Genomic DNA, 23,813 nt, shown 5'->3' with positions numbered 1-23,813 from the left:
TAACTGACATCCTTTATGACTGCATAAAGAGGCTTTGCTGATGAGGGTGGAGGCTTGCACTTGTCTATGTATAAGGATAAGTATTGAGAAGGCAACTTGATACTATGTCTCTGTGTTTTGTAAACATTTCTTCTGTCCAGTCAAAATCCCATGACTTTGGGGTCTTATTCTAGTAGTATGTGTATATGAAGTTACAATGTTATACTAATTGATCTCTCTGATATTAAACCAGCCTGGCATCCCTGAATTAAAACACAGTTGGTTTTGCTTTCAGTAGACTCCAGATGGGCTAAGTTATAGTTCAGTGATAGAATGCTTGTATAAGGCCTTGAATTGGTTCCCCAGTACAAGACACACAGACACCCACACCCACATGCACATGCACACACTAAATGCCTCATGAGCAAAGTGCTTTTTATTGTGTCCTTCAGCATGCAACCACAATCCAGCTATTTGAGAAGCTGAGGCAAATCAATCTCTTCAGTGTAGGAGTTTAAAAGCAGCTCAGGCGGCAGAGTAAGACCCAGTTTCAAGAAAGCAGCTCAGGATCTCTATGTTCTCCCAGGATCCTGTGAGTCTCATGCTTTAGGCTTTATTACACCTATGAAACATTTGCAGAAATTGCTTTTCATGAAGCAAAATCCTGCAAGAACCCAGGTGAGTTAGAGCACTGGTTCTCAGACTTCCTAATGCTGTGACCCTTTAATACATGTTGTAGTGACCTCCCCTCAACAATAAAATTGTTCATAACTATAATTTTGCTACTGTAGTGAATCCTGATGTCAATATGATATGCAGGCTAGCTATGTGACCCCATGTGAAAGGGTAGTTAGACTCTGCAGGTTGAGAAACACTGTTAAGAGTCTCATACACACTATGCTAGAGATGCCAGGTCCAAAAAAAGTGTCTCCTACCTCATTTCCACATGAAGTCCTAGAAGAGGCAAAGGTCATTGTGTGGTACTAGAATTCAGTGGCTGCCTAGAATTTGTACAGGGAAGGTTCTGAAACGCTGGTGAGGTTTTGTGTTTTCACTGGTACTCATTAATCAGTAGGTGTGGGTTTCAAAATTTTATTGATGGTGCAATTAAAATGTGTGAATTTTACTCTATGCAAAATTTTTACCTCAGTGAAATCATTCTGAAAAGCTACCAAACATCTCAGAAAGCACAAACAGGCTCACCACTTGGTGTACACATTAGGTGCCAAGGGCTACTGATGTAAATCTGCATTAGGTACTGAGGGCTACTGATGTATATACACATTTGGTACTGAGGGTGTACTGGCAAGCAACAAACCAGGGTTTCCTGTGTCACTTTAAAAGGTGCTTCACATAAAAAACCAAAACCTGGCTTAGGACTCTGAAAATTGCTGAGAGCTCCAGAGGATGACCGTGCCTTTGCCTTTAGGGAGTGGTTTCCAGAAAATTCTTGCATGCTTGCTGTACCTCCACTGGATGGAGACAGAGCACACACATCCTCAGAAAACACAAGCCCTCCCACCTTCTAACTCTGAGACCCCTCAGAAATTGACAGTAGGCAGCATCAAGGAGGGATGGCTTTCCCTTTGACTTGTCATGGGTACCTGGAGTGCCCCAGGTCAGCAGCCAACTCCAGAGACAACAACTCATCTTTGACCTGTGCCAGAAAAAAATAAATGCACAAATTTTAAAGTGAGTAAATATGTAAATTTACAGATAAAGAATGTTCTTAAAATACTTTTAAAGAACACTGCTTAAAGGGGCTGGGGGGATAGAGACAAGCCTATAATCACAGCTATTCAAGGGACTGAGGCAAAAAGAGCCACAAGTTCAAAGTTAGACTGGGTCACAGAGTAACTTCAAGGCCATGGTGGACAATGTAGACTTAGCCTACAACTAAACAAAAAGGGGAGGGGAGAGCGGTTGGGGTCACAGATCAGTGGTAAAGTACCTGTGTGACCTGAAGATTTTAGTTAATGATCCTTCTAAGAAGCCTGTGTGTACTTTCTGTACTACCAAAAGCTCAAGAGTTCTGTCCTTTGCCAACTGCCTGACACATTCTCTAGATTAATCACGATCCAGCCTGTAGCCTCATTTACCTGTATACTGTTGTGTTGCATGAGTGATTATCAGTTATTAGTCAGCTCAGATCTGCTTCTCAAATGAAGTCCCTCAGCAGCACCGCTGTAGAAAGAACTGCAGAGTCTCGTGGGCACAGGCACAGGAGTACCTGTACAGGGTCCACACCAACACAGCCAGGTGTTCTGAGGATGCCTGCTGCTCCCAAAATGGCTTTAACTACTACTCCAACCAAACTCTCAACCCAAGTAGCTGAGCTCTGACTTCACGGAGACAAAGCCTACTCACTATGACATCAGAGTGACCAGGCCCACACATAACCCCACATCACCTGATGCAGGAATTCTATACAGAATGAATGCATTACTCACTGCAGCCAGAGCCCAGATCTCTTCTCCAGGAGCTACTGACTTGCTATGTCCCTACCCTCCTAAGGAAACTCTTAGTCATGTACTTGCCTGAATCCTGTCTTCCCTGAGAACTCAGCAATGAAGAATTCCACATTTCAGTGGCACAGCATGGAGAGGGAAACCCACCTTTAACCTTTGGTGATCTCAGCTCCTTGCTTAGGCAAGCCCCCTTTCCTAAGAATCTCTGACACATGGGAAATGACACTCTCCTGTAAGTCACTACCCAGAGCTTGCTATGATGACACACCAGGCCCAAGACCATGCACCTCATTTGGATCACACCCAATTCCAGACCTAGGTGTCATACTGTAGCTGAGAGAAACTGAAGCTCGATCATTAAGCAAAGCTGGGACTTCACCTAGAGGTAGTGCTCATGGTGGGGGCTGTGGAGACTACGACCCTGTCTGGATCATCCCTACAGCACAGATGGTAACAAGGTTGCTCTTGATGGTCTTTGAGCTAGTACCTGGGATTATTACACAGAACATTCTACAAGGATTTCCTCAGCATAAGGCTGAGGGCATGGCTTGTGTGCACAAAGGCCCTAGCATTATAAAACAACAAAACAAACAAAAACCAGTTCAAAGCATAGAACCTGATGCATAGTAACTCAAAGATTGGCCCCTGATGGATACAATGGTACATGCCTGTAATCCCAACAGCATTCAGGAAGATTAAGAGAGTTTGAGTCCAGCCAAGGCTATACAGCAAGTTCTAGGTCAGTTAGACCACACAGCAAGACCTTGTCTCAAAACAAATATAAAAACAAACAAGCCCCAAACAAGTAAATTTCATTCTAGAATCAGAGGCAGACATTTTATAGAAAATAGTATTTATTTGTCACATTTGAGATGAACACAAAGGACTGTTCCAGAAATCTTTTACATGTATATTATTGATAGATTGGATTTATTCAACATACAGAAAAAGCAAAGCCCACCAAAAAACACTTCCCTCTTGAGGAAAACATGAATTCAGGCAGTTTCTGTAAGTTTTCAACACAGGAATTCACATTGAGCAGACAGACCCAGCTCACAGGTCCGTTCCCAGGTCCAGCTGCTTTTATCTCACAGGCTCCCTACAAAACTCACAGCAGCCAACCAGCAGGATTCACAGTGACCAGGAGGAAAGGCATTGGAACTTTCACAAGAGCCCTGAGTTATGTTTCAGAAGCCAGGCAGGGAGGTGGTGATGGTGGTGGTGGGGTGTTTGTGGCTTGTGCCAGTTCAGGTCACACATATGACAGTGCAGTTAGTATCACAGCTTTGTTCCTATGAGATCTTGTTAAATTATTGCAAGGAGGAAGACAACATCAAATAGCAATTGCTGCCCCCACTGGTCAAGGAAAAAGTCGGGAGCCTCCCCTGACTAACTGGTCACCATTGCCAATGTCCAAGGCACACACGAATGGCAATCACGGGGACATTTGCTGAGGGTACATGGCCTGATGGCCATACTGATGCCCATAAATGGGATCTGAGGAAGGATGGACAGTTGAGAGCAGCCTGGTCCTGTGGAGGACCATGTGTCTGACTGGCCTTCCTCACTCAGTGGAAGTGGGTACAAACCGTTCTGTGGAATACCTGGGTGAATCAAGACATGGATACGTGCTGCTGTCCTAGCACCATGGCTGAGTTAGCTCAGCTGGCCACAGTCTGTGATGACAATCTTCTTAGATGTCTTCCCACTTTTTGAGCCGAAAGACTCTATTTTCTTCACAACATCCATGCCTTCTTTGACATGGCCGAACACGACATGTTTGCCATCCAGCCTGTGGGGAGGGTTGAGCCAAGTGAGAAAACACCCAGCACCCTGGCCACTCAGCACAGTGTTACTTGCCAAAGGTAGTAATTCTCAAAGGGACACCCCCACCCCGAAAGCTTAATCACGGTTTGTGAGTTCTCCAACTGCACTCCAGGGGATCCCAGGCTCCCAGGACAAGTGCTGTCACCCTGGGCTTTGTCCTGGCAGCCTCATCTCATTCTTGGTGACCTTACCTATGAGAAGTGGGTTTTTCTCATTCTGCTCAGGAAAATGATGGGCATTGGAGCACTCAAAAAGGCAAGGCATTGGTACAACAGACTATGGCAAACTGAGCTCCAAACAAGAATGAGAAGCCTGGAGGTGTTGAGCAGCTCATGATTTGCGAGCTCCAAAAACAGAACAGGGATTTAGCTCAGTTCCAGCAAAGCCAAGAATGATGACAGCCCGGGGCAGAACTGCAAGGTCCATTCAGGCTTCCACGGAAGAAGAACAAAGAAGATGGGGCCAGCAACCACATGCCCAGCCCTGACAGCCCTGTGTGGCTGTCATCCTATCACTAAGATTTCCTTAAAGTTGTGGACACAGGTTTTCTAAACTTCTCAGTCAGCTGTTGCCTCTGACCTCCAGGGACCTGAGGTCTGGAATACTCAGGACTCTATGCAGAGAAAAGTGCTAAGTTCTCTAAAGTGGAAGTTTTACCAGGGAAAAGGCATTCTTAGCATAGGCCTGTGGGAAAGGAGGCTGGGGGTGGGTTGTGGGGGTAGGGTGGGGTGGTCTGGGAGCCATGTGCAGCCATGCTAACGGTGTTTGAAGAAAATATTCCTCCATGATTCTATAAGCACATTCTGTAGTAAAGGTAAGCGGAGGAAACATCAGGGTAAGCCAGGCAAAGTGGCTTCCACTCAGACCACCATGAGGTCACTTACTGAATCATTTCCCAAATGTGGGGTAGAGGAACCCTTCAGTGTGTGTGCAGGTGAGACACAAATCAAATTCTTGCCAACAGCACCACTGGGGCGCATAGGTGGGACATAGTCACAGAAAAACAAACTGTGCCTCGATTGCTCCCTGTCTCTCAGACACACAGTGAGAAGCATGCTACTGGCCCAGAGCAGACGTGTCCAGCTGCAGATTACCCTCCCGACTGGGACCTCCTCTTGCTTCCTTCTCAGAGGCCCTGCAGTGTGACCTACTCACCAGTCTGTCTTTGTTGTGCAGATAAAGAACTGAGAGCCATTGGTATTGGGGCCTGCGTTTGCCATGGACAGGACACCTGTAAGATAAGTAGAGGTGAGCTGTGTCACCCAGGAGGCACCTCACCTGAGACGCTGCTTGGGAGAGCAGGTGGCTCACACTCCATCGAGGACGTGTGAACCTGCAGATCCTGGGAGCAGAGAACCAGTGCTGACACAGTCCCCAGAGCTTGTGTACCTTAACTGCCAGCTGGCTCTCAATGGGGATGCTAGGGTGGAAAGAGCTCAGGGGTCTCAGTGGGGGAGCTGACTGGAACCCCAGCTATGGCTTCTAGACTCTCCCACACTCTGCCTTGGGTTCTGTTTAAAGACTCCTCAATCAAGTTCCCATAGGGAAATCTGTTTGGTTTTGTTTGTTGAAAAAGTCTCACTATGAAGCCCAAGATAGCCTTGACCTTTGGATTCTCCCATCTCAGCTCCCAAGCGCTAGAATTACAATAGAAAGTCTGGTTTTTACAGAGTAATGAAGGAGAAAGTTCTAGAGAAACCCAGTGAGGCATGCTGAGTTGCCTGGATGCTAACAGAAGGAGCCTGATGAGATGCTGGGCAAGCGTGGACCACAGTTTCTCTGGGCAGCCGGGCATGGCAGCACCCAGATGCTGTACGGTCAAGAGCACTGGAGAGGGTTCAGTCCTACCTGGCCCCACATGCTTCAGTGTGAAGTTCTCATCAGGAAAGCGGCTTCCGTAGATGGACTTCCCTCCCGTGCCATTGTGGTTGGTGAAGTCGCCAGCCTGCACACAGAACACCTTGTAACCTGTGCCACCCAGGTGGCAGGACAGTGGGTCTCCTAAGAAGGCAGCCCCTGAGACTCTCAGGCAAAAGGGCTGACAACTATCCAGTGACTAAGATAAATAAGGCCAAACTAAACCAAGCTTCTGCATCTGGAACCATGCCAGAACAAGTCTGGTTTCTGAACAATACACTTCTTGTCTGAGCTAGTTTTTTCTGTAAACCTCAAGAAACGTGCCTGAGCTGTTTAGATTCTCAACCCACAGTTCCTAAGAGGGCCACAAGCAGGTGACCAGGGGTCCTGTGCTCAGAGCCAGGCAGCAGGAGAAGACCAGTTCCCAGGCTGAATTCCCTTCTTTGCTCTAGCATCACCCTTCCAAAGCCCAGAAGTTTTGCAGACGCACGGTCCATGGGGGCTGGGTGCTTTTCTCAGAGCCTGCTCAGTGTTGGAGGATGTTTTTGTGCTCTGTGTACTCAGTTGCTGATTTCTGTACCCAGATGCTGGCTGCAGTCTCTATTTTGGTATTGTCATTATTATGAAGCATCTCCGGACACAGTATTTTGTAAAACATTGTACTCCATCACCTTCTGAAGGAGGGGCCAGGGTGAGACCAAGATGGTACATAACGAGCCAAGAGGCTGGGAAGTAGTTTAAAGCCAGAATTTTCTTGTTAGAATAGCTCAGAATCTGCCCAGCTATACTGCCTGAAGCTTTTAATAAATATAAAGATTTCCATGTCATTAATCAGAGCAAGGGAGGGCTTAAGAAAGCCTAACTTTTACAGTCCAGGCAGCCTAGGAAGGACCTGCATGCAGTTCTTGCCTGGAAGAGTATAGGAACACTTCTATGCCCGGTTGTAGGCCATGGCCATATTGTGGTTTCTCTGAGACAGGACTCTTAAATGGGAAGTGTAAACTTCCTTGTCCAGCTAAAGCATCCACTGATACCAATAAAATGTCTCCAGTTACCTTGCTTGTGTCCCCAGAGAATACCACACCAAGCCATAAAGAGCTCTCCCAGTTTGCGAGTCCCTTCCTAAATCCAGTTGCCCACCTCAGTACCCTACTTCATCACCAACTCCAAGTGGAGCTGGGAGCCTCTGTAGCAGGAAGGGCTACACAGGGCTTGACTGGGTTCAGTCACAGCCATAGCCCTGTGTGCCTCTCCTTCACTTTGTCACACCCTATGTGTAACTTAGCACTGTAGAGTGACAGCGGGCACAGCCCCAACCCATAGCTGCTCGGCTACAGTGGAAAGAACAGGCAGAAAGGCCTTCAGAGAAGCCAAGACATCTCTGCCTGCCTCCAGTTCTCCTGCTCTCCATACATCAATCTCCGACCTTGAGTATGGCCGTGAGGTTTTTGTTACCAATACCTAGCCCAAAGCCTGATGTAGCAATACTTACATGTTTGTAAAACTGGAAGAACATGTGACTTAAGAATGTGTTCATTTAATCAAGAAAAGGCTCTTCACTGGGAAGGCACCTCCCAAGTCCCAGCATGTGTAATGATGACTTAGCCATCTTATCCCCACCCCCTCTCTTTTCCCATGCCCTGTGCTCAAGGGCACACGGAATACCAAGATTAGAGGAGGTCTAACTCCAATGGCCCTTCAAAGCCTCAAGATCCATCCCACCAGCAGCCCTGTGCTGTCTCCTCCATGCACCAGGGCCCGGCTTGCTTCTCAGTGATCCCAATCACTGCCTAGGCATTTGCACTGCCGGCTCCACTCACAGCAGAGGCCGTGTTCCTATTACCTGGCACATGAAGGCTGGGATCACCCTGTGGAAGGTGGAGCCTTTGTAGCCAAAGCCCTTCTCACCAGTGCACAGGGCTCTGAAGTTCTCTGAAGAAAGAGAGAGAGAGGCAGGTTAAGGGCAGGCCAACTTTCCCTGCCAATCCCCCACATGAGCTGTGTGTTGAAAGGCCCTGCCCCTCTTCCTGAGTCCATTCCCGATCACTTTCCTGCCTTGAGTCAGTAGCAAGCGCTATGCTAGAATCCAAGCTCTAAGCTGTGCCAGCCAGGACAACAGGGCAAGGAGCCCGAAGACTACCTAACCCACCCTACCTTGTGCTGTCATGAAGAAGTGGGAGGAAGCTATCTCTGAGAGCTTACACAGGCCTTCCCCTGGTTCTGAGATGTCTAGCCACTCTCAAGACTGTTAGCAGAGCTCACAACAAGGTCCAGAGAGGAACAAAAGGCTGCCTCGGGGGATCCATCAGCTGTGCATAGGTTGAGACTCCCATACAGTCATAATCTAAGTCCTAACTCTACCCCAAGCCCAACAGCCTTGCCTGGCTCACGTTCCACCTAAGCCTTACCTGCTGTCTTTGGCACGACATCTGCCTTTAACTATGGGGAAGGAAAAGAGACAGAAAAGGATGGTCAGTCAGAAGCATACAGAAAAGAGCCCCCTCACCATTCACACCCAGAGGCCAGGGCATCATTGACAAAGCAGCACAGGGCCAGTCCATGACCACCAACCCTCCTAGGAACAGCCAAAGCCGCTATCGTTTCTGGCAGCTGCTTCCTGAACCCAACCAAGGCTTGCTTGAGACAGCCTCAGTTTCTTATCAGAAGAAACTAGTGCCATCCTGGCCCACTTCCAGGGACAAAATTGTCAGCTGGAGGCCCTCAGCATGAGTCCCCGGACCAAGAGTATCATATCAGAACCAGCTGACCTTCCTCAGTGCAGGGGGAAACTGAGGCTCACAGAAGGAACGGAGGGGGCCGTCGAGGGTTGTTTATAGCCTCATCAAAACTCGCCTCTTGCCTCTCAGCTTCTCTTAAGAATCCCTCTTCGCCGGGCAGTGGTGGCGCACACCTTTAATCCCAGCACTTGGGAGGCAGAGGCAGGCGGATTTCTGAGTTCGAGGCCAGCCTGGTCTACAGACTGAGTTCCAGGACAGCCAGGGTTACACAGAGTAGCCCTGTCTCGAAAAAAAAAAAAAAAAAAAAAAAAGAACCAAAGAATCCCACTTCACCAAATGGGGTTGGGGAGGTACTCCTCATTTTCCAAAAGGGGAAACTGAGGCATAATAATAAATGCCAGCTCCCCTCCCCCAATCGATCAGCAGTCAACACTAACCGGTCTCTTTGTTCAAAGCAGGACAGCCTAAGGCTCCTAGGGCCTCCTCCTGATACCTTGGTGACTGTCTCCCACTTTTCTTTTGAAGGGTTGAACAGGAGCTAGTGCCGAGAGTCGACCTCAAAGAGTGGAGAGGTTTGGGCTCCTAGTCCAGAACCTTACTAGCAGTCCCGTGCCGCCTCTTAGGTAACCAGGCCTTGGGGGCGGGCGGATCCCGAGTGCGCTCAGGCCACCACGTGAGCACCCGACAACGCCTGGCTCTCAGACACCCACCCCAGAGCTCTGGGCCCAACCTCGGACGCAAAGGGTTCTAGGTAGCCCAAGCGTCGGTCCTGGCCGGTCAGTGGGCTGTCACTCAGTAGGATCTGACCTTGACCTTTTCCTCCACATCGCCCAGGGTTTTGAAGAGCCCTGGACCGGACCAAGCTGACGCCGTTTCTTTTGAGAGTGGGAAACTGAGGCCCAAGGTCACCCGGTGTGCCAGGCACAGTACCGGGCCCGAGAAGTCCAGATTTTCCCTATGCCCAAGCCTCACCTCCAGCACCACGCGGCCGAGCGGCTGTCCATCGGCGCCCACGTCCAAGTATACGAGCGGGTTCCGGGAGGAAGAGTTCGCACCGCGGGCTCCGCCGTCGCTGCAGGTGCGGGTCGCGGAGAGGAGCAGCGGCGCGGAGCGCTGGCCGGAGAGCAGACCGAACAGGCGGGGGCCGCAACGCAGCGCGAGCATCGCTGTCGCGGGTCGGACGAGGGCGCGCGGAAGAACTCTGAGTAGACACCAGCAAAGTCGTACGACCCAGGAAGCGATACCTAGGCCGCGCGCCGCCGCCTTTATTGGTCGACTGCCTTGGATACCACGCCCCCTCCACGCCTCCGTCACGCCCCCTCAGAACTTGTTCGCTAGCGTCCCCTGCTGGTTGCCGCTGGCAGCGCAATCAGTTCGTGCGTTTGCCCCGTTCCCTCCCCCCCACCCCCCAACACCGAGCGGGAAGTCCTTTGAAAGTGCCTCTAGACCAAGACGTGGGGGCTTTCTGAGGTGGATCAGAAAGGGAGAGATAACAGAACAGAGAAGCGGAGATACATTCCAGGACACCCCTAAGGTGACCTCAGCCCTCCGGCTCCAGGGCTGAGTCTGTCTCCTTTCGCTTCTAGAGACCAGTTCCTCCGCCAGAAGGACTGAAAATACAGTTTGCCTCAGTTCCAGCCCACACTGACAGCCCTTGTTTGTCCCCACCACCTCCAGCCAGGCCAGGAAGGCGCCGGGCTAACACCCACTAGAATTCACCTGGAATATACCTCCTTGCCAACTACACCACTGCACCTGCAGGAAACTTCTTAAGCAACCACTCTTACTGGATGCCAGGAAGTTGCCAGTGTGTGATACAAAAGGAAAGGAGCCTGCAGGAGAGCCACAGCCAGGGATTTAAATCCTTGTGTATTGGACACAGCAGCAGCCTGGGAAGCAAATGAATGCCAGCAAGTAAGGACATGTGAGCCAACACAGGAAACTGAGGCTCAGAAAGAGAAAAAAGCTCTAACTAGGGCTAGAAACCCTGGTTCCCTGCTGCTGTCTTGGCCAGTCCTTCTGCAACCAAGGAATCGATGAGAAATTACCCTGCTTTCTACTCATACCTGTTCTGAGGATAAATAAACAAGAGAGAGAAGCATTTGTTAAATTTTTTTGGGGGGTGGGGGTTTCGAGACAGGGTTTCTCTGTGTAGCTCTGGCTGTCCTGGAACTCACTCTGTAGACCAGGCTGGCCTCGAACTCAGAAATCCACCTACTTCTGCCTCCCAAGTGCTGGGATTAAAGGTGTACGCCACTACCACCCAGCCATTTGTTAAATGTTAAACGCTGTTCTGTGGACAACAGCAATGGGCATAGCCTAGACTGTGTGTTCAGGGTATGGATTCAGAGCATAGGGGTGTGTCTCCAGTGCAAGGTCTCAGAGTCCTGAGAGATGGGAGCAGGAGAGGAGCAGAGAGCCTTAGGAGTAGGGGAGCCTGGCCTGCCCCATCCAAGAATCAATTTGTGGGGAGGTGTGGAGAAGCCAGGCTGGTCCAAATCTATGAAATCAGGACATAGTCCCAGCCTCACACACGGCAGCCTGAATTCTCTTGTGAGGGTTCACAGCACTCTGATTTGTGCTACTGGCCCTGATGGGTTGTTTACCAGGCCCTAGTCTAGGGTGGGCCTCACCCAATCCCACAGAGGGCCCCCTCTTTTCTTGTCAGTGCATATCAAAAGGAGCTGCCTGCATGGAGAACTCAGTTGGTCTCTGCTCTGCCTGAGCCATCTGCACATTTTCTACATCTATGCAACAGGAGTGCACACTTAGATTGGAAAGAAGTGGAGAGGAACCACCACACATGCCCCGCTAGAAAGCATCCAAAAGCCCCAGCTTCCTAGAGCCCGTTGACTCCTATATAGCCTTTAACATACCCAAAATGGGAGCTGTGGAAACTAGTACCTTTCAAGCCTGCAGAGGTGAGGACTGAGCTCCAATTGTGTTAAAATAGGCAGATCCCACCCTAGAAGAGAACGAGCCTTCTTTCCCATGACTCCTTCCCAGCGTCAGACCTTTCCCATGGCTTAGCATGTGGCCCAAGAAGCAGCTCTCTTTGCCAGTCCCCACACTGTGGTAGTGAATCGTCAAAGAGAGTGTGTTTGGCTGACACCAACCTGTCTGACTTCAAGGTCAATGTTACTGCATGCCAGATCCTCCTGACTGTCATCATGGAGCTAGTCTGGGACAGGGCAGGAGAGAAGCCTTGGAGGGACAGTGCAGGAAAACAGAAAAGGAGGTAACTAGGAGATGTGAAGCCCAGGGGACAAGGGAGGTGATTTCCACCTTGGGGAGTCAGTCTGGACCACCCCTGGGTACAACAGGGGCACAGGATTGTGAAGAGGTTATTCCAAGGGGCGGGGGTGAGCCAACAACAGCCCTGCTGGGCTTAGTCAGGGCATCTCTGAGGAAAGGCTGTGATCTTAAACGTGAACTGAAAAATGCCAGGAGAGAACAATCACAGAGGTCTCTAATGGCCAGGCTGAGGCCCGATGTCATGGGTAGCAACGGGGAGTTGCGGATGGTACAATGTCTACCCCTTTCCTTCATGTTATTCCTTCCGGCTCTTTGGCAAGCACATTATCCCTCCCCTTGTGTGAGCCAGAGACAAATTCTGTCTTCACCACAGGCTGGATTCTGATGTCATTCCTCCATGTCCTGTCCTCAGTGGTCTCTAGAGAGGCAGCCTCAAGCTGAGCTGCATGCAGCTAAGCATATGCCTAGCTCTGAAGATACTGGACCCAGCTGAGACTACATACTCTGCTGGCTCCCCAGCTGCTGAGAGACTGAATCATCTTCAGAAGTTTCTCCCCAAACTGCCCAGGTGGCTTCTTATTGATGAGTACTGACAGTTGATGTTCCCTGGGACCCTGGGACAACACACATGGACCTGATAGAGCCAAGAAGCAGCCAGAAGAGATTGGGATCAAACTTGTGTTCTGGAGTTGCAAACTCAGGTGCCTGTGGAGTGATCCAGACTGGAAGAGATTGGGATCAAACTTGTTGCAAACTCAGGTGCCTGTGGGAGCCAGGAATAATACGGGTTGGCAAAGACCAGAAGTGGGTAGAAGATAAATGCTGTCTGAGTGGCTGAGGTATGCTCCCACTCGAGAGTCTCCATAGGTGGGGCCATGGGAGCAGCCAGCTAGGCCCTCACATAAGAGCAGGACACTTGAAGTTTTCAACAATTTAAAAATGTGTATGTATACATGTATCTCTGTATGGGTATGCACATATGAGTGCAGGTGCCCATGGTGGCCAGAAGAGGACATCAGATCCCCTGAATAATGGTAAGCTACCTAATTTGGGTGCTGAAAACTGAACTTGGATCCTCTAGAAGAACAGCAAGTGCTCTCAAAGACTGAGCCATCTCTCCAGAACCCCTCTTAGAAATCGGGGTTTCATGTAGCCCAGGTTAACTTCAAGCATGCTGTTTAACCAATGATGATTTTGAATTTCTGACTTTCCTGTCTCTCTGATGAATGTTGGGATTACAAATGTGCACCACCACACCTGGTTTAAATGGTGCTGGGGATTGAAACCCAGGCTTCATGAGTGCCCAGCAAGCACTATATACCAATTGAACCACATCCCCATGGTCAAAATCTAATTTTTGAGAATGTTGGAGACTATTTCTTCTCTCCCTCTTTTACTTTTCTTTCTTTGTTTTCATTTCTTTTCTTTTTCTTTGGTTGTTTGAGACAGGGGTCTTGCTGTATAGCCCTGAATGGCCTATAGCTCCCTACGTATATCAGGTTGACCTTGAATATACCTAAATTCTCCTGCCTGTGCCTCCTAAGTACAGGGATGTCAGGTGTTTGCCTTCTTAGTCAGCTTGGGAATTAATTTTAATATAAGATTAAATAAGAGCCATGGAAAACATATCCACCACATCATATTCTCCACATATCCACCACATTTTCACTACATAGCCACCACATTTCTACCACATATCCACCACATATCCACCACATATCCACCACATATCAACCACATATCCACCACATATCAACCACATATCCACCACATATCAATCACATATCCACCACATATCAACCACATATCCACCATATATCCATCACATATCCACCACATATCCATTGGGCAGGTGCTGGGCAGTGTGATGCATGAGGGCATGTGAGGTAGAGGCAAGTACTGTGGCTATCATATACGCTGGGACTTCCTAGAGAGGCAGTGCAGGATGCACTGGAGTGACAGCAGGTGCCCTAAATGGACACAGAGTGTGGCTTCATCCTGAAGGCGGTTTAAGTCCACAGAGGTGTTTTGTTGGTTTTGGTTTCTTTGAGCCTCGGTGGTTTCCACACCTGTGCCGAGGAATTGGTTGTATGTATTTCAGAGAATTGCTCTTGTTATATAGAGTGAAACTTGAATAGAACAGGGGCTCGGTGAAGATATGAGTGGGAGATGAATGACTGAATGAGTTAATGAGTGAGTGAGTGAGTGCCAGCGGAAGAACCAGGGGGCTAGGGGTTTTGTTGTTGTCAGCGGATTCTTGGTTTCTTGAGAAAGTCTCATCGTACTACATCACTCACTCCAGCCTCAGACGTGGATCCTCCTGTCCCTTGAGGACTGGAACCATAGGATGTTCACATGTCTGGATAGAAGGGTGGATCTGAAAGCAGACATTGTGATCGTAGTTGGGGTTCTGCATGGTTTTACCGCTTTCACCCATGGCTCCCTTAAGGGAATCCCGATACCAGCCTCACCAAGCCCTGCACATCAAAGTTTAAAGCTCTGCACATGCAAGTGTAGAGCTCAGCCTTATTCACCCACAGGCAGTCAGGAAGGCCAGCTGGCCTGGGCTGCATGCTTATGTCATGGAGGATACAGTGCGGCAGCTCTAAGTTGTGGCTGGAGCAGGCTATACAGGAGCCAGCATTGGCTTAGCTACACGGAGATCTTTCCATTGTATAGAAGAAAGTCGTACTAAAAAAAGTTATTCTTCCCACCCACCCTCCCATGGAGGCAATCAGTCTGTAAACTGCTCCAGATAATCTCTGGAGATACACTTGTCTCTATGAGGATGGGCCATATCTAATTACCTGATTATAATGAACAGAACTCAGCCAATGGAATAGGAGTACCCACGACCACCTGTGAATCTGTGATTTCTTCTCTAGACTTGTGATTTTTTTCCCTCTAGCCTGTCTATTTCATTGTCTCCTCTTTGAGAGCATCCTTCTCTTCTGTCTTTCTCTTACAGGCATGCACATGCACGCATGTGTGCATGCTCACGCGCGTGCGCGCACACACACCCACATACCCCTCACCATCTGTCATATCATGGGAGTGGGGGTGGGGTGAGGTGGGGAACACAAGCCTAGCAGGAGGCCCTGTGGAGAGAGGCCAAAGCCTGACAGCAGCTACACACATCATCTTGGACGTGTATCTTCTGCAACCTTCCAACCACTATTTGTATTTGAAAGTTGAGAATCACCTCCAGAAGAGCCTCGGGTGTCCATCCCCAGCCAGTCTGGTCTGCAGCCTCCTAAGCAGAAGCCTCCAGTTGACCCATGGCTGGACGGATGAGCCACAGAAACGGGAATAATATGTATTTATTTGAAGCCACCAAGTTTTGGGTCACTTGCTCTGCAGCGACAGGTAGCTAATTCCCAAAGCATTTCATCCAGACACAGCCCTTAGGGGCCCCCATTGCTCCACACCTAACAGTTCCTGACCTGCTATCTCAGCGGATTTGTGCCACCAGCGGCTCTTGACGGAGACCACGTGGGCACAGAACGGGCTCAACAGGACAAGACTTGCCTATCTCTGGGAAAACATGAAGCCAATTTGTCTTGTTTTCTCCAGGAAATGAGTAGGGAATGGGGGGAGGGGAGAGAGACAGGGAGTGCTGGAGGGAGCCTCAAGGAGACCAAGCTGAGCTGTTTGGGTAGCACCTAGCAGCTTGATACCATGCTGGGCCTTATACCAAGAGTTTACCTCTAATCTCAAGAACAGCCCTGGAGAGTATTGTCCCTGTCTTACAAGGGAAAGGATGGAGGCCCAGAGAGGGTTAGCTATTCACCCAAGGTCTCACTAGGATGAAGCAGAAAGTGCAGGTCTTCCTACCTCGTCTTGACCGCGTGGCTTTCTGGAGGAACTAGTGGGTCCATGTAGAGCGGTCACTCCTGAGGTAGAGTGTGTCAGATGCTATTGTTTCATATAGCCTTTGTTCAGCTAGCTTGGCATTGCTTAATTACATAGGTTTGGGGGTGGGGTGGGGAGGTGAAGGAATGAGGGTGTCTCTAAGTAGCATTGACTGTCTTGGAACTTACTGTGTAAACTGGGTTGACCTTAAACACAGACACACTTTTCTTTGCCTTTCAAGTGCTGGGATTGAAGCTGTGTGCCACACCTGGTCCAACTAGTCTTAATAACTCTATAAGGAAAGGTTCCAGGAGGTTGGGTTAGACTTGAACCCAGGCTAATTCAGTGCACAGCCTGCACTCTCCTCCCAGGGCCAGTCCTCCCTGTCCTAGTCCTCTGGCCTCCTACACCTGGGCAACCCATAAGCTGGCCGCCCTGAATACACTTGGACATACAGTTCATACCCAGAGTCAACAGAAAGAGCCAGCCCAGATTTATTCTTTGCAGGTAACAACCCCACCTTTATTTACTTTTTATGCTTTATAGTAATGTTTTCAGTGCTCCAATATCCCAAAGCAAGGGTGCCACTGCCCGGTTGCCTAGGTGTGAGGTGTGAGCCTTCGCAAGTGCTGCTTGGTCAGAACGTGCCTGAGCTCTGCCCAACACGGAAATCTACAGCCTTGGAATTCTGCAGCCTCCCTTTCTTCTGATAGTTGGCACCTTCCCTCACTCTACTGAGTTGCTTCTCTCCGTTCCCTCTTACTAACACTGGAGGCCTTTTCTTCCTCCGTTAGAATATCTGCCCCCTCCCCATCTCTCCACAAGGTTCACATGCTAATCCACATTGTCTACCTTCTAACCACTATTACCCACAATTGGTCACCAGTGTCTGTCTATTCTTCCGATGAGAAAAAGCCCTGCAGGCTGAGGTCTGGGTAAAAACAGTAACAGGTGGCCTCTGTACAGCTTAACAGAGTGCACACCATAAGCACTTGTGCTATTCTTCAACTCCTGCCTGGCCCCGGAGAACACACAGTAGTGTGTGATACCGCTCTTTCTAAATGTGGCCTCTAAAACTTAGGGGAGCGACATGAGCCAGCTAAGGTTAAGTGGCTTTTTCCTAACCCTCTCAGTCTGGGCCAGCTCTGTCTAGGGCCCAAACTCGACTCCTGCTAATGCTGCTGCTGTATAATTGTAGTTGCATCTCAATCTCTCTGACAGACATCTCTAATATTTAATCATCACAGGCTGTTTTCCTAAGACAGTGTATATCACAGGTCCTGGGCTCACCCAGGGTACCCCAGGAGTAGAGGCCTGTCCAGGCATTCAGCAGAAGGCGCCAGGGGAAGGAAATAGGAGCTTGGGAATCAGGGTGTAGAGAGCAGGTTGTACTTACTTGTTTGCTGAGGGGGTGGGGCATGCTGCCATCTCCAGAGAGATAAGAGCTACATGGTGATAGAATCACTGTGGTCCACCCTAGGCCTGACCAGAGCCAAGTTTGCATTAATTGAGCTGAAAGAGATTTTCCACCAACTGGCAACACTGTAGCACTTTGAAATAAGCTCCCTGTGGCTAGAGGTAAGCAAGAAATACTACAGAGAGGATCCTCAGCCAGGATGTGTTGCTGTCCAAGGTGACCTGGGAGGTTCTTTCCAGTTCTGAAACTCTGTGACTGAGGCTCCTTCAATGGGGGCTGCCTGGTGGGGCATGAAAGTCCAGAGTACAGTGCTAAGTGCAAGCTCAAAGCCGTCTATTGGCAGAGGGGCCCACGAAGTGCAATATGAAACTATAAAAGCTAGGAGGAAATGTTGCTATTGTTACTGGTTTCAGAAGAGCCTGTGCTATCCAAGCATGAAGTGTAAGGAAAAGCATTGGAGCTTTTGGAGACACTGCTAGTGGCAGTTCTCATCGCTGTGGCAAAACACCTAACAGAAACAGCTTCAGGGAACGGGGCTGGCTCTGGGGACAGTCCAGCATGGCAAGGAAGCCACAGCAGCAGGGGCAACTCTGGCCAAGGCAGAGAGCATGTGAGGTTGATCAGAATAAGACTGGGAGCAGGGCCACCTTCAGTGATCTACCTCCACCAGCCAGGACGTACAGCCTCTCCAAAACAGGGCCACCATCTGGTAACCAAGTGTTCAAGCACATCACGCTGTAGTAGACATTTCAGACCCAGCCCTAACAGTGGCATACTTTTTAAAAACATCTGTGTTAGGGGCTGGAGAGATGGCTCATCCGTGAAGAGCACTGACTGCTTCTTCCGAGGGTATCCAGGTTTGATCCCCAGCACCCGCATGGCAGCTAACAACTGTCTACACCCTCACGTAGCCATACATGCAGGCAAAACACCAACGCATATAAATAAAAATAAATTATTTTAAAAAAATCTGTGTTGCAGAAGGTTCCACGGGCACGATTTGGGGCAGAGCAACCTGAGTATCTATCTTTCTTGTTTTCCTATTCCTCCATATTCCCAGTAAACACCCTTCGGAAGTAATGTCAAGGTGTCAGTGTTTAGTTTTGAGATTCGAATAAAACTTTCAGATGCAGATAGTTGGTCTGCAAGTTATTCCTGATTGTTTGGCCAGCCTTCCGAGCCAGCTTCCATCCCCACCCACCCTAGACCTGCTGAAGACTCTCAGCTGGAAGGAAGAGGGGAGTGGACAGGAAGAGAGTGAGTTAGGTCTGTGGAAAGAAGTGTCAGGAGAAGTCCAGACAAACAAACACCCACAGTCTTGTTTCTGAGTAGATCCTAGGTAGGCCAAGAACATAGCACACCCTTCCCTTGTGTGTCTGGGCAGGAAGGCTTCCAATACTCCCCTGGTGTATTAATTACTTTTCTGTTGCTGTGATAAAACATCATGACCAAAAACAGTTATGGAAGGCGGGGTGTATTTGGGCTTAGGGTTTCGGAGGAATGAGTGACCCTCATGGTGGGGATGTTTAACAGCAAATAGAAGTATATCAGCAGGGGCAGGAAGCTGAGAGAGTATCTGTCTTCTAACAGAGCACAGAGAGTGATCTGAAAGTGGTACAGGGCTTTAAACTCTCAAAGCCCGCCTCTCCTGACATACTTTCCCAACCAGGCTCCACCTCCTAACCCTCCCTGCGCCCCCCCCCCCCCCCCCCCCCCGCAAACAATGCTACCCACTGATCAGGTGTGATGGTGCACACCTTTAGTCCTATTACTGGGGAGGCAGAGGCAAAGGCAGGCAGATTTCTCTAAGTTCGAAGCCAGCCTGGTCTCCATAGTGAATTAGGACAGCCATATATGGAGAGAGACCCTGTCTCAAACAAACAAAAACAGTGTCACCAACTGGGACCAAGCATTCAAATACTGGAGCCTGTTCAACCTCCTGTACCCAATCATGGGATGCCAGAAGGAATAAGGAAAGTCTCCCAACAGGTCCAAGAAAGCTCAGAGTAGTCCATAAATCTGGAGCCTTGGCAGCTTTGTGATTGGATCAGATGAGACTGTGCAAATGGACCAGAACCACATAGAAACAAGAACCTTGGGTGGAACCCTCTAAAGATCAGCAAGGTCAGCTTTAACCAGCGCCCCTAGCTGCATCACCTTGCCCTTCCTGAGCCATCAGAGCTGAGAGGAGATGCTGGTGTAAAGTCAGAAAAAGATCACCCAGGACACCCAAGGTCAGAAAAGGACACCCGGGATGCCAAATCAGCATCCCCAAAAAGCAGAGGGCATCTCTCTGGCTCCAAGTAAAATAGTTCTTAAAAAAATAAAATTCTAGAAAAAAAAAAGATTGAAAGAAACCCTTTAAAAGATATTTATTTTAAGGGGAATTTACTTTGAGAAACATGAAAATATGGCAGAACTCTTCATCAGCCACCTTTTACAATACTACACACAATAATAGCATACATTTTTGTAGGGTAGGAAAAGTCTGTATATGTTCATGTAGGTATACTTATATATGTAGGTGCACATGTACATGTATGTGTATGACATGTGAAGGCCAGAGGTCAGCCTTGGTTATTGTTCCTCAGGAGCCTCCTACCTCTGAGATAGAGTCTCACATTGGATCAAACATCGTTGAGTCTATATTTGCTGACCAGTGAGCCTCAAATATCCTGTCGCCTCTGTCTTCCATCTCTGGGACTGCAAGGACACAACCACCACATTTGGACTTTTAAAATATGGTTTCTGGGGATTAGACTCCAGTTCTTATGTTTTCATGACAAGTACCTGAATGTCCAGCTCCAACATGCATAGTTTTGCATGCATAAACACTCAGGTAAAAACCAATGACAGGCATCTAGTTTTGATCATGATAAGCAGATAAAATAGAGAAATAATTCAAAAGGCCAGATGTGTGTGGATGCACATCACTAGGGTTGGCAGTTGTACACATCTAGATTTATAATGGGGTTATCTGAACCACTGTGATGGACAGCCTGTATTTTGACAAGTTCAATCAAACCTCCACTGTGTAAACAGATCCCTAAGGAGCTGAGATCTTTGATAAATACAATGTACATCAGGAACTTCTCATGGATGATGTTTCAACATTTTTACACACACACTCAGTGTTTGCACAAAGTCAACATGCTAATGCATGTCTATCTAGCTAAATTTGCCCACAGAAAATACGCCAAGTGAATCAACTTCTCTAAAATCATTCTATCATTTGTAACTTGAGTATTGGAAATGCTTTGGAGACAAAATATGAAGCACAGTGAATTGCAAGATGTATGCTGATGGATAGTAAAAAAAAAAAATTAAAAAGGAAATTAGCCACACGACACAGTGCATTACAGGGACAGGTTATAGACGGATGCAGTCAGTTGCTGATAGCTGGATGACTCTATGCTTAGATTTTGCAGCCTTGCTTGGTAGTTGTCTTATTGTTGATTTAGGGCTCAGCTCCCCTCAGGGACATGTTCACAGTCATTGCCTGTGTGGTCTGCTGCTTTTGAAACTCCTCCGTGCTTTGACGTACATTGACATGAGCATTCTCGGTGACACTTTCCTGTCTTCCATGCTGGGCTGTTTAGGTCGCGTGGAAAGCCATCCCCTGGCCCTTACATGCAGAGCACACAGATGGCAGAGATGTTGCTGCCAACAGAGAGGGGACACAGCACATGTGTCGTCATCATCTGTGTACATGGTTATGTTCCAGCCGGTCAGCAGCGTCTAGAGTTATACCTGCTGCAACAGTCAGCAGTACGGACAAAAGAGACTTTGGGGCAGTGGGGGGGGGGTGGTGGGGTGTTTGAGACAGAGTCTATCATTGTAGCCTCGTGTGGCCTGGAACTCAATCCTTCTGAATACTGGTGATCACAAGTGTGAGCCACCATGCTGGCTCCGAACAGCACTCTTAAAGGACATTGAAAAGATTATATATGTGTATGTGCTTGTGTATAGGTTTGCATAGTAAGTGTTGGGTGCTCATAGAGGCCAGAGGAGACATCAGATTCCCTAGAGCTAAAGTAGTATACTGGTGGTTGTGAGCAACCTCACGCAGGTGCTAGGAGTGGAACTGGGGTCCTCTGCAGGAACACCAAGCTCTCCATCGCTCCAGCCTCCAAAGGGTACATTTTCAGACTGACATTTTCATGGTTGCCTTATGGTATAACCAATCCCATTTCCAGAATCCAGCTTGTTGCTCTCTCTCTCTCTCTTTTTTCTTCTTTGCAGGAGTTGTGTTTTTCAGGATTTGAGCTTTTGGGACCTCAATATTCCAGAGTTTAATCTTTCGGAATTTGTGATTTTCAGGATTTAGCAATTTTTATCTGAAGGCTTTCAGCTTCTGAGATTAGGACATTCTGGATTGTCTTCCATTAGGATCAGCTCCACACCCAGCCAAGCCTCCTCCTCCCTCTCCCGCTTCCTCCTTCCTCCTCTTCCCATCCCTGTCACTCAGTATCATCCTGACTCACAGCCTGGCCTCTCTTCCAGTCACCTTCTTCCATCCATCTCTTTCCCTTATGTGAATTTCTCCCAGGCTAATCCTAGAGAAGGTGGGCTACCACTCAACCTCTGCTACTCTTCACAGGGCTTCTTGCCTAGTAGACTCTGCCCGCTGAAGTACCACACCTCCATGGACTTCATTGAGGTGGTTCGTGGTAGTGTAGAGTGATATGAAAGACATTGCAGCTCCTGCCTGCCTTATTTATTGACCTGAGAAACGTCAGCCTTCCTGCCTCATGCTCACTCCTCACTGCCCTGTTCTTCCTTCCCCTCCCCCAGGCTGGTTCTGCTTGCTGAGTGCCCCCTTAGGCCTGGGAAGAGCTCCCTGTCAATCTTTGTGGGTCATGGATTTCTTACTGGAGAAGCTTTAATATCATAACTGAATGACAGGTGGAAAACTTAAACCACAGAACCATATTGCTCCCAGTGCTGGGGGCTGGGAGTGAGGGTCCTTGCCCCCTCTTCTCATCTCTCCTAGTATCTCTTCACATCCCAGTCCCATGCCCACCTGTCCCAAGGTCCAAAATTCCTCATCTTAATTTATCTTTATTTTCTAATTTTAGTATTTTTTGAAACAGGGTCTTTCTGAGGCAGGGGCTGGCCTCAAACTCAAGATCTCAAATCACAAGTATGCACAGATGGCTAAATCTCTCATTTTTCAGGGCACAGATTCAATTGGATTAAAGATCCCCTAGATGACAGCACCTCCAATACAACAATGACCCTATTTTACTAAGTCTGAGTGGGGCCTCAGCACCTGACAGAGGGACATGGCAGGACCCCCAACGGGCCTCAGCGCCTGACAGAGGGACATGGCAGGACCCCCAACGGGCCTCAGCACCTGACCAAATCGTTAGTGATGCAGCCCCTTCCTCTGTGCAGCTCACAGGTTGCTTATAGGACTTGGTCATGAGGCAGGCCCCTGGGATTTGTCTCCTTTCAGACTTACATTTCCTCTGATGAAAGATGTATTCCCAGGGCCATCCAGCCTCAAGTCTTTACCCAGAAGCTCATTCGCTTCCTGGGAGGATGCTTTTTAAGTGTGTGAAATGTAAATGAAATATACGCACAGTCTTTTCTATCAAAGGGTTAACTGGACAAAGTCAGATAAGGCACTGCCCAGATCCTGCCTCAGACTGGGTGTGGCCTTTGGCTTCTCCCTCTCCCTGACTGGTCTGCATTCAACTCATTCCAATACATTTACCCACTTCAACATGGTTTCTTTGGTGCCTGGTTCTTTGTTCCAGGTTCCACTCATGTAGCTGAGCAAGATGAGCCAGGTCCCTGCTCCCAGGAAGCTTCAGTGAAAGCAAGAGGAATGTGTCTACTGTTAAAGTGACATTAAATCCTAATAACAGAATGTGTTAATTAGACACCGGGCAAGATGTTTCCCATTCACCAAATACTGGAGTCTCTATAGTAATGGAAAATGGGAAGGTCATTAGTTCTACAGATCACCAGCTCCATTGTATAGATGAGAAAACTGAGTCACTGAGGTTAGCTGTTATGTTTTAGTCCTTTCTTCCTCCATTGCCATACTTGATTGCTCTATGCCTGGGAGCAGGGAACAGAGGCTGGGACTGAGCTGGGAACCTAAGAGAATCAGAGGCAGCTGACAGTAAAGTGGAATGGACAGCCAAGACAGGAATTGGGCTGCCCCTGTTACCAACAGCAATCTCAGCATAAATTGCCTTAGAAGCATCCTCTGGGTCCCAGTAGATAGGTCCAACGTTTCCTTGTGGGAGTGACGGCTCATCTGCCATGCTGAAGGGTGACAGCAAAGATGAGACTCCATGGCTACCCACTGTGATTGCCACCTGGATTATCAGATCAGTCATTTCTATGATCTCTGTGCCTCTGGGAAAATCCCTTGGGTGAAACTCTGTGTCAGGAATGATGGTCCTC

At 48.6% G+C, this 23,813-nt stretch overlaps 1 protein-coding gene and 1 long non-coding RNA gene across 2 annotated transcripts; both read right to left on the bottom strand.

Annotated features, from left to right (window-relative positions):
- Positions 1–397: 397 nt before the first annotated feature.
- LOC116084705 lies at positions 398–2,606 on the bottom strand. The gene is made up of 3 exons (XR_004116231.1): positions 2,079–2,606; positions 1,584–1,636; positions 398–601 (listed from the first exon to the last, which is right to left on the bottom strand). It is a non-coding gene; the product is annotated as an uncharacterized LOC116084705 (long non-coding RNA).
- Positions 2,607–3,283: 677 nt separating this feature from the next.
- Ppif (peptidylprolyl isomerase F) lies at positions 3,284–10,125 on the bottom strand. Its single transcript, XM_031361867.1, has 6 exons — positions 9,842–10,125; positions 8,540–8,570; positions 7,975–8,063; positions 6,123–6,219; positions 5,430–5,505; positions 3,284–4,239 (listed from the first exon to the last, which is right to left on the bottom strand). Exons 1-6 carry the CDS (start codon positions 10,031–10,033, stop codon positions 4,104–4,106), a joined length of 621 nt encoding a protein of 206 aa, XP_031217727.1. The 5' UTR covers positions 10,034–10,125; the 3' UTR covers positions 3,284–4,103.
- Positions 10,126–23,813: the final 13,688 nt, after the last annotated feature.

Source organism: Mastomys coucha, unplaced genomic scaffold (genome assembly GCF_008632895.1).
Source record: "Mastomys coucha isolate ucsf_1 unplaced genomic scaffold, UCSF_Mcou_1 pScaffold9, whole genome shotgun sequence".
Lineage (NCBI taxonomy): Eukaryota > Metazoa > Chordata > Mammalia > Rodentia > Muridae > Mastomys > Mastomys coucha.
This window is presented reverse-complemented; position numbering and strand designations above follow the sequence as displayed.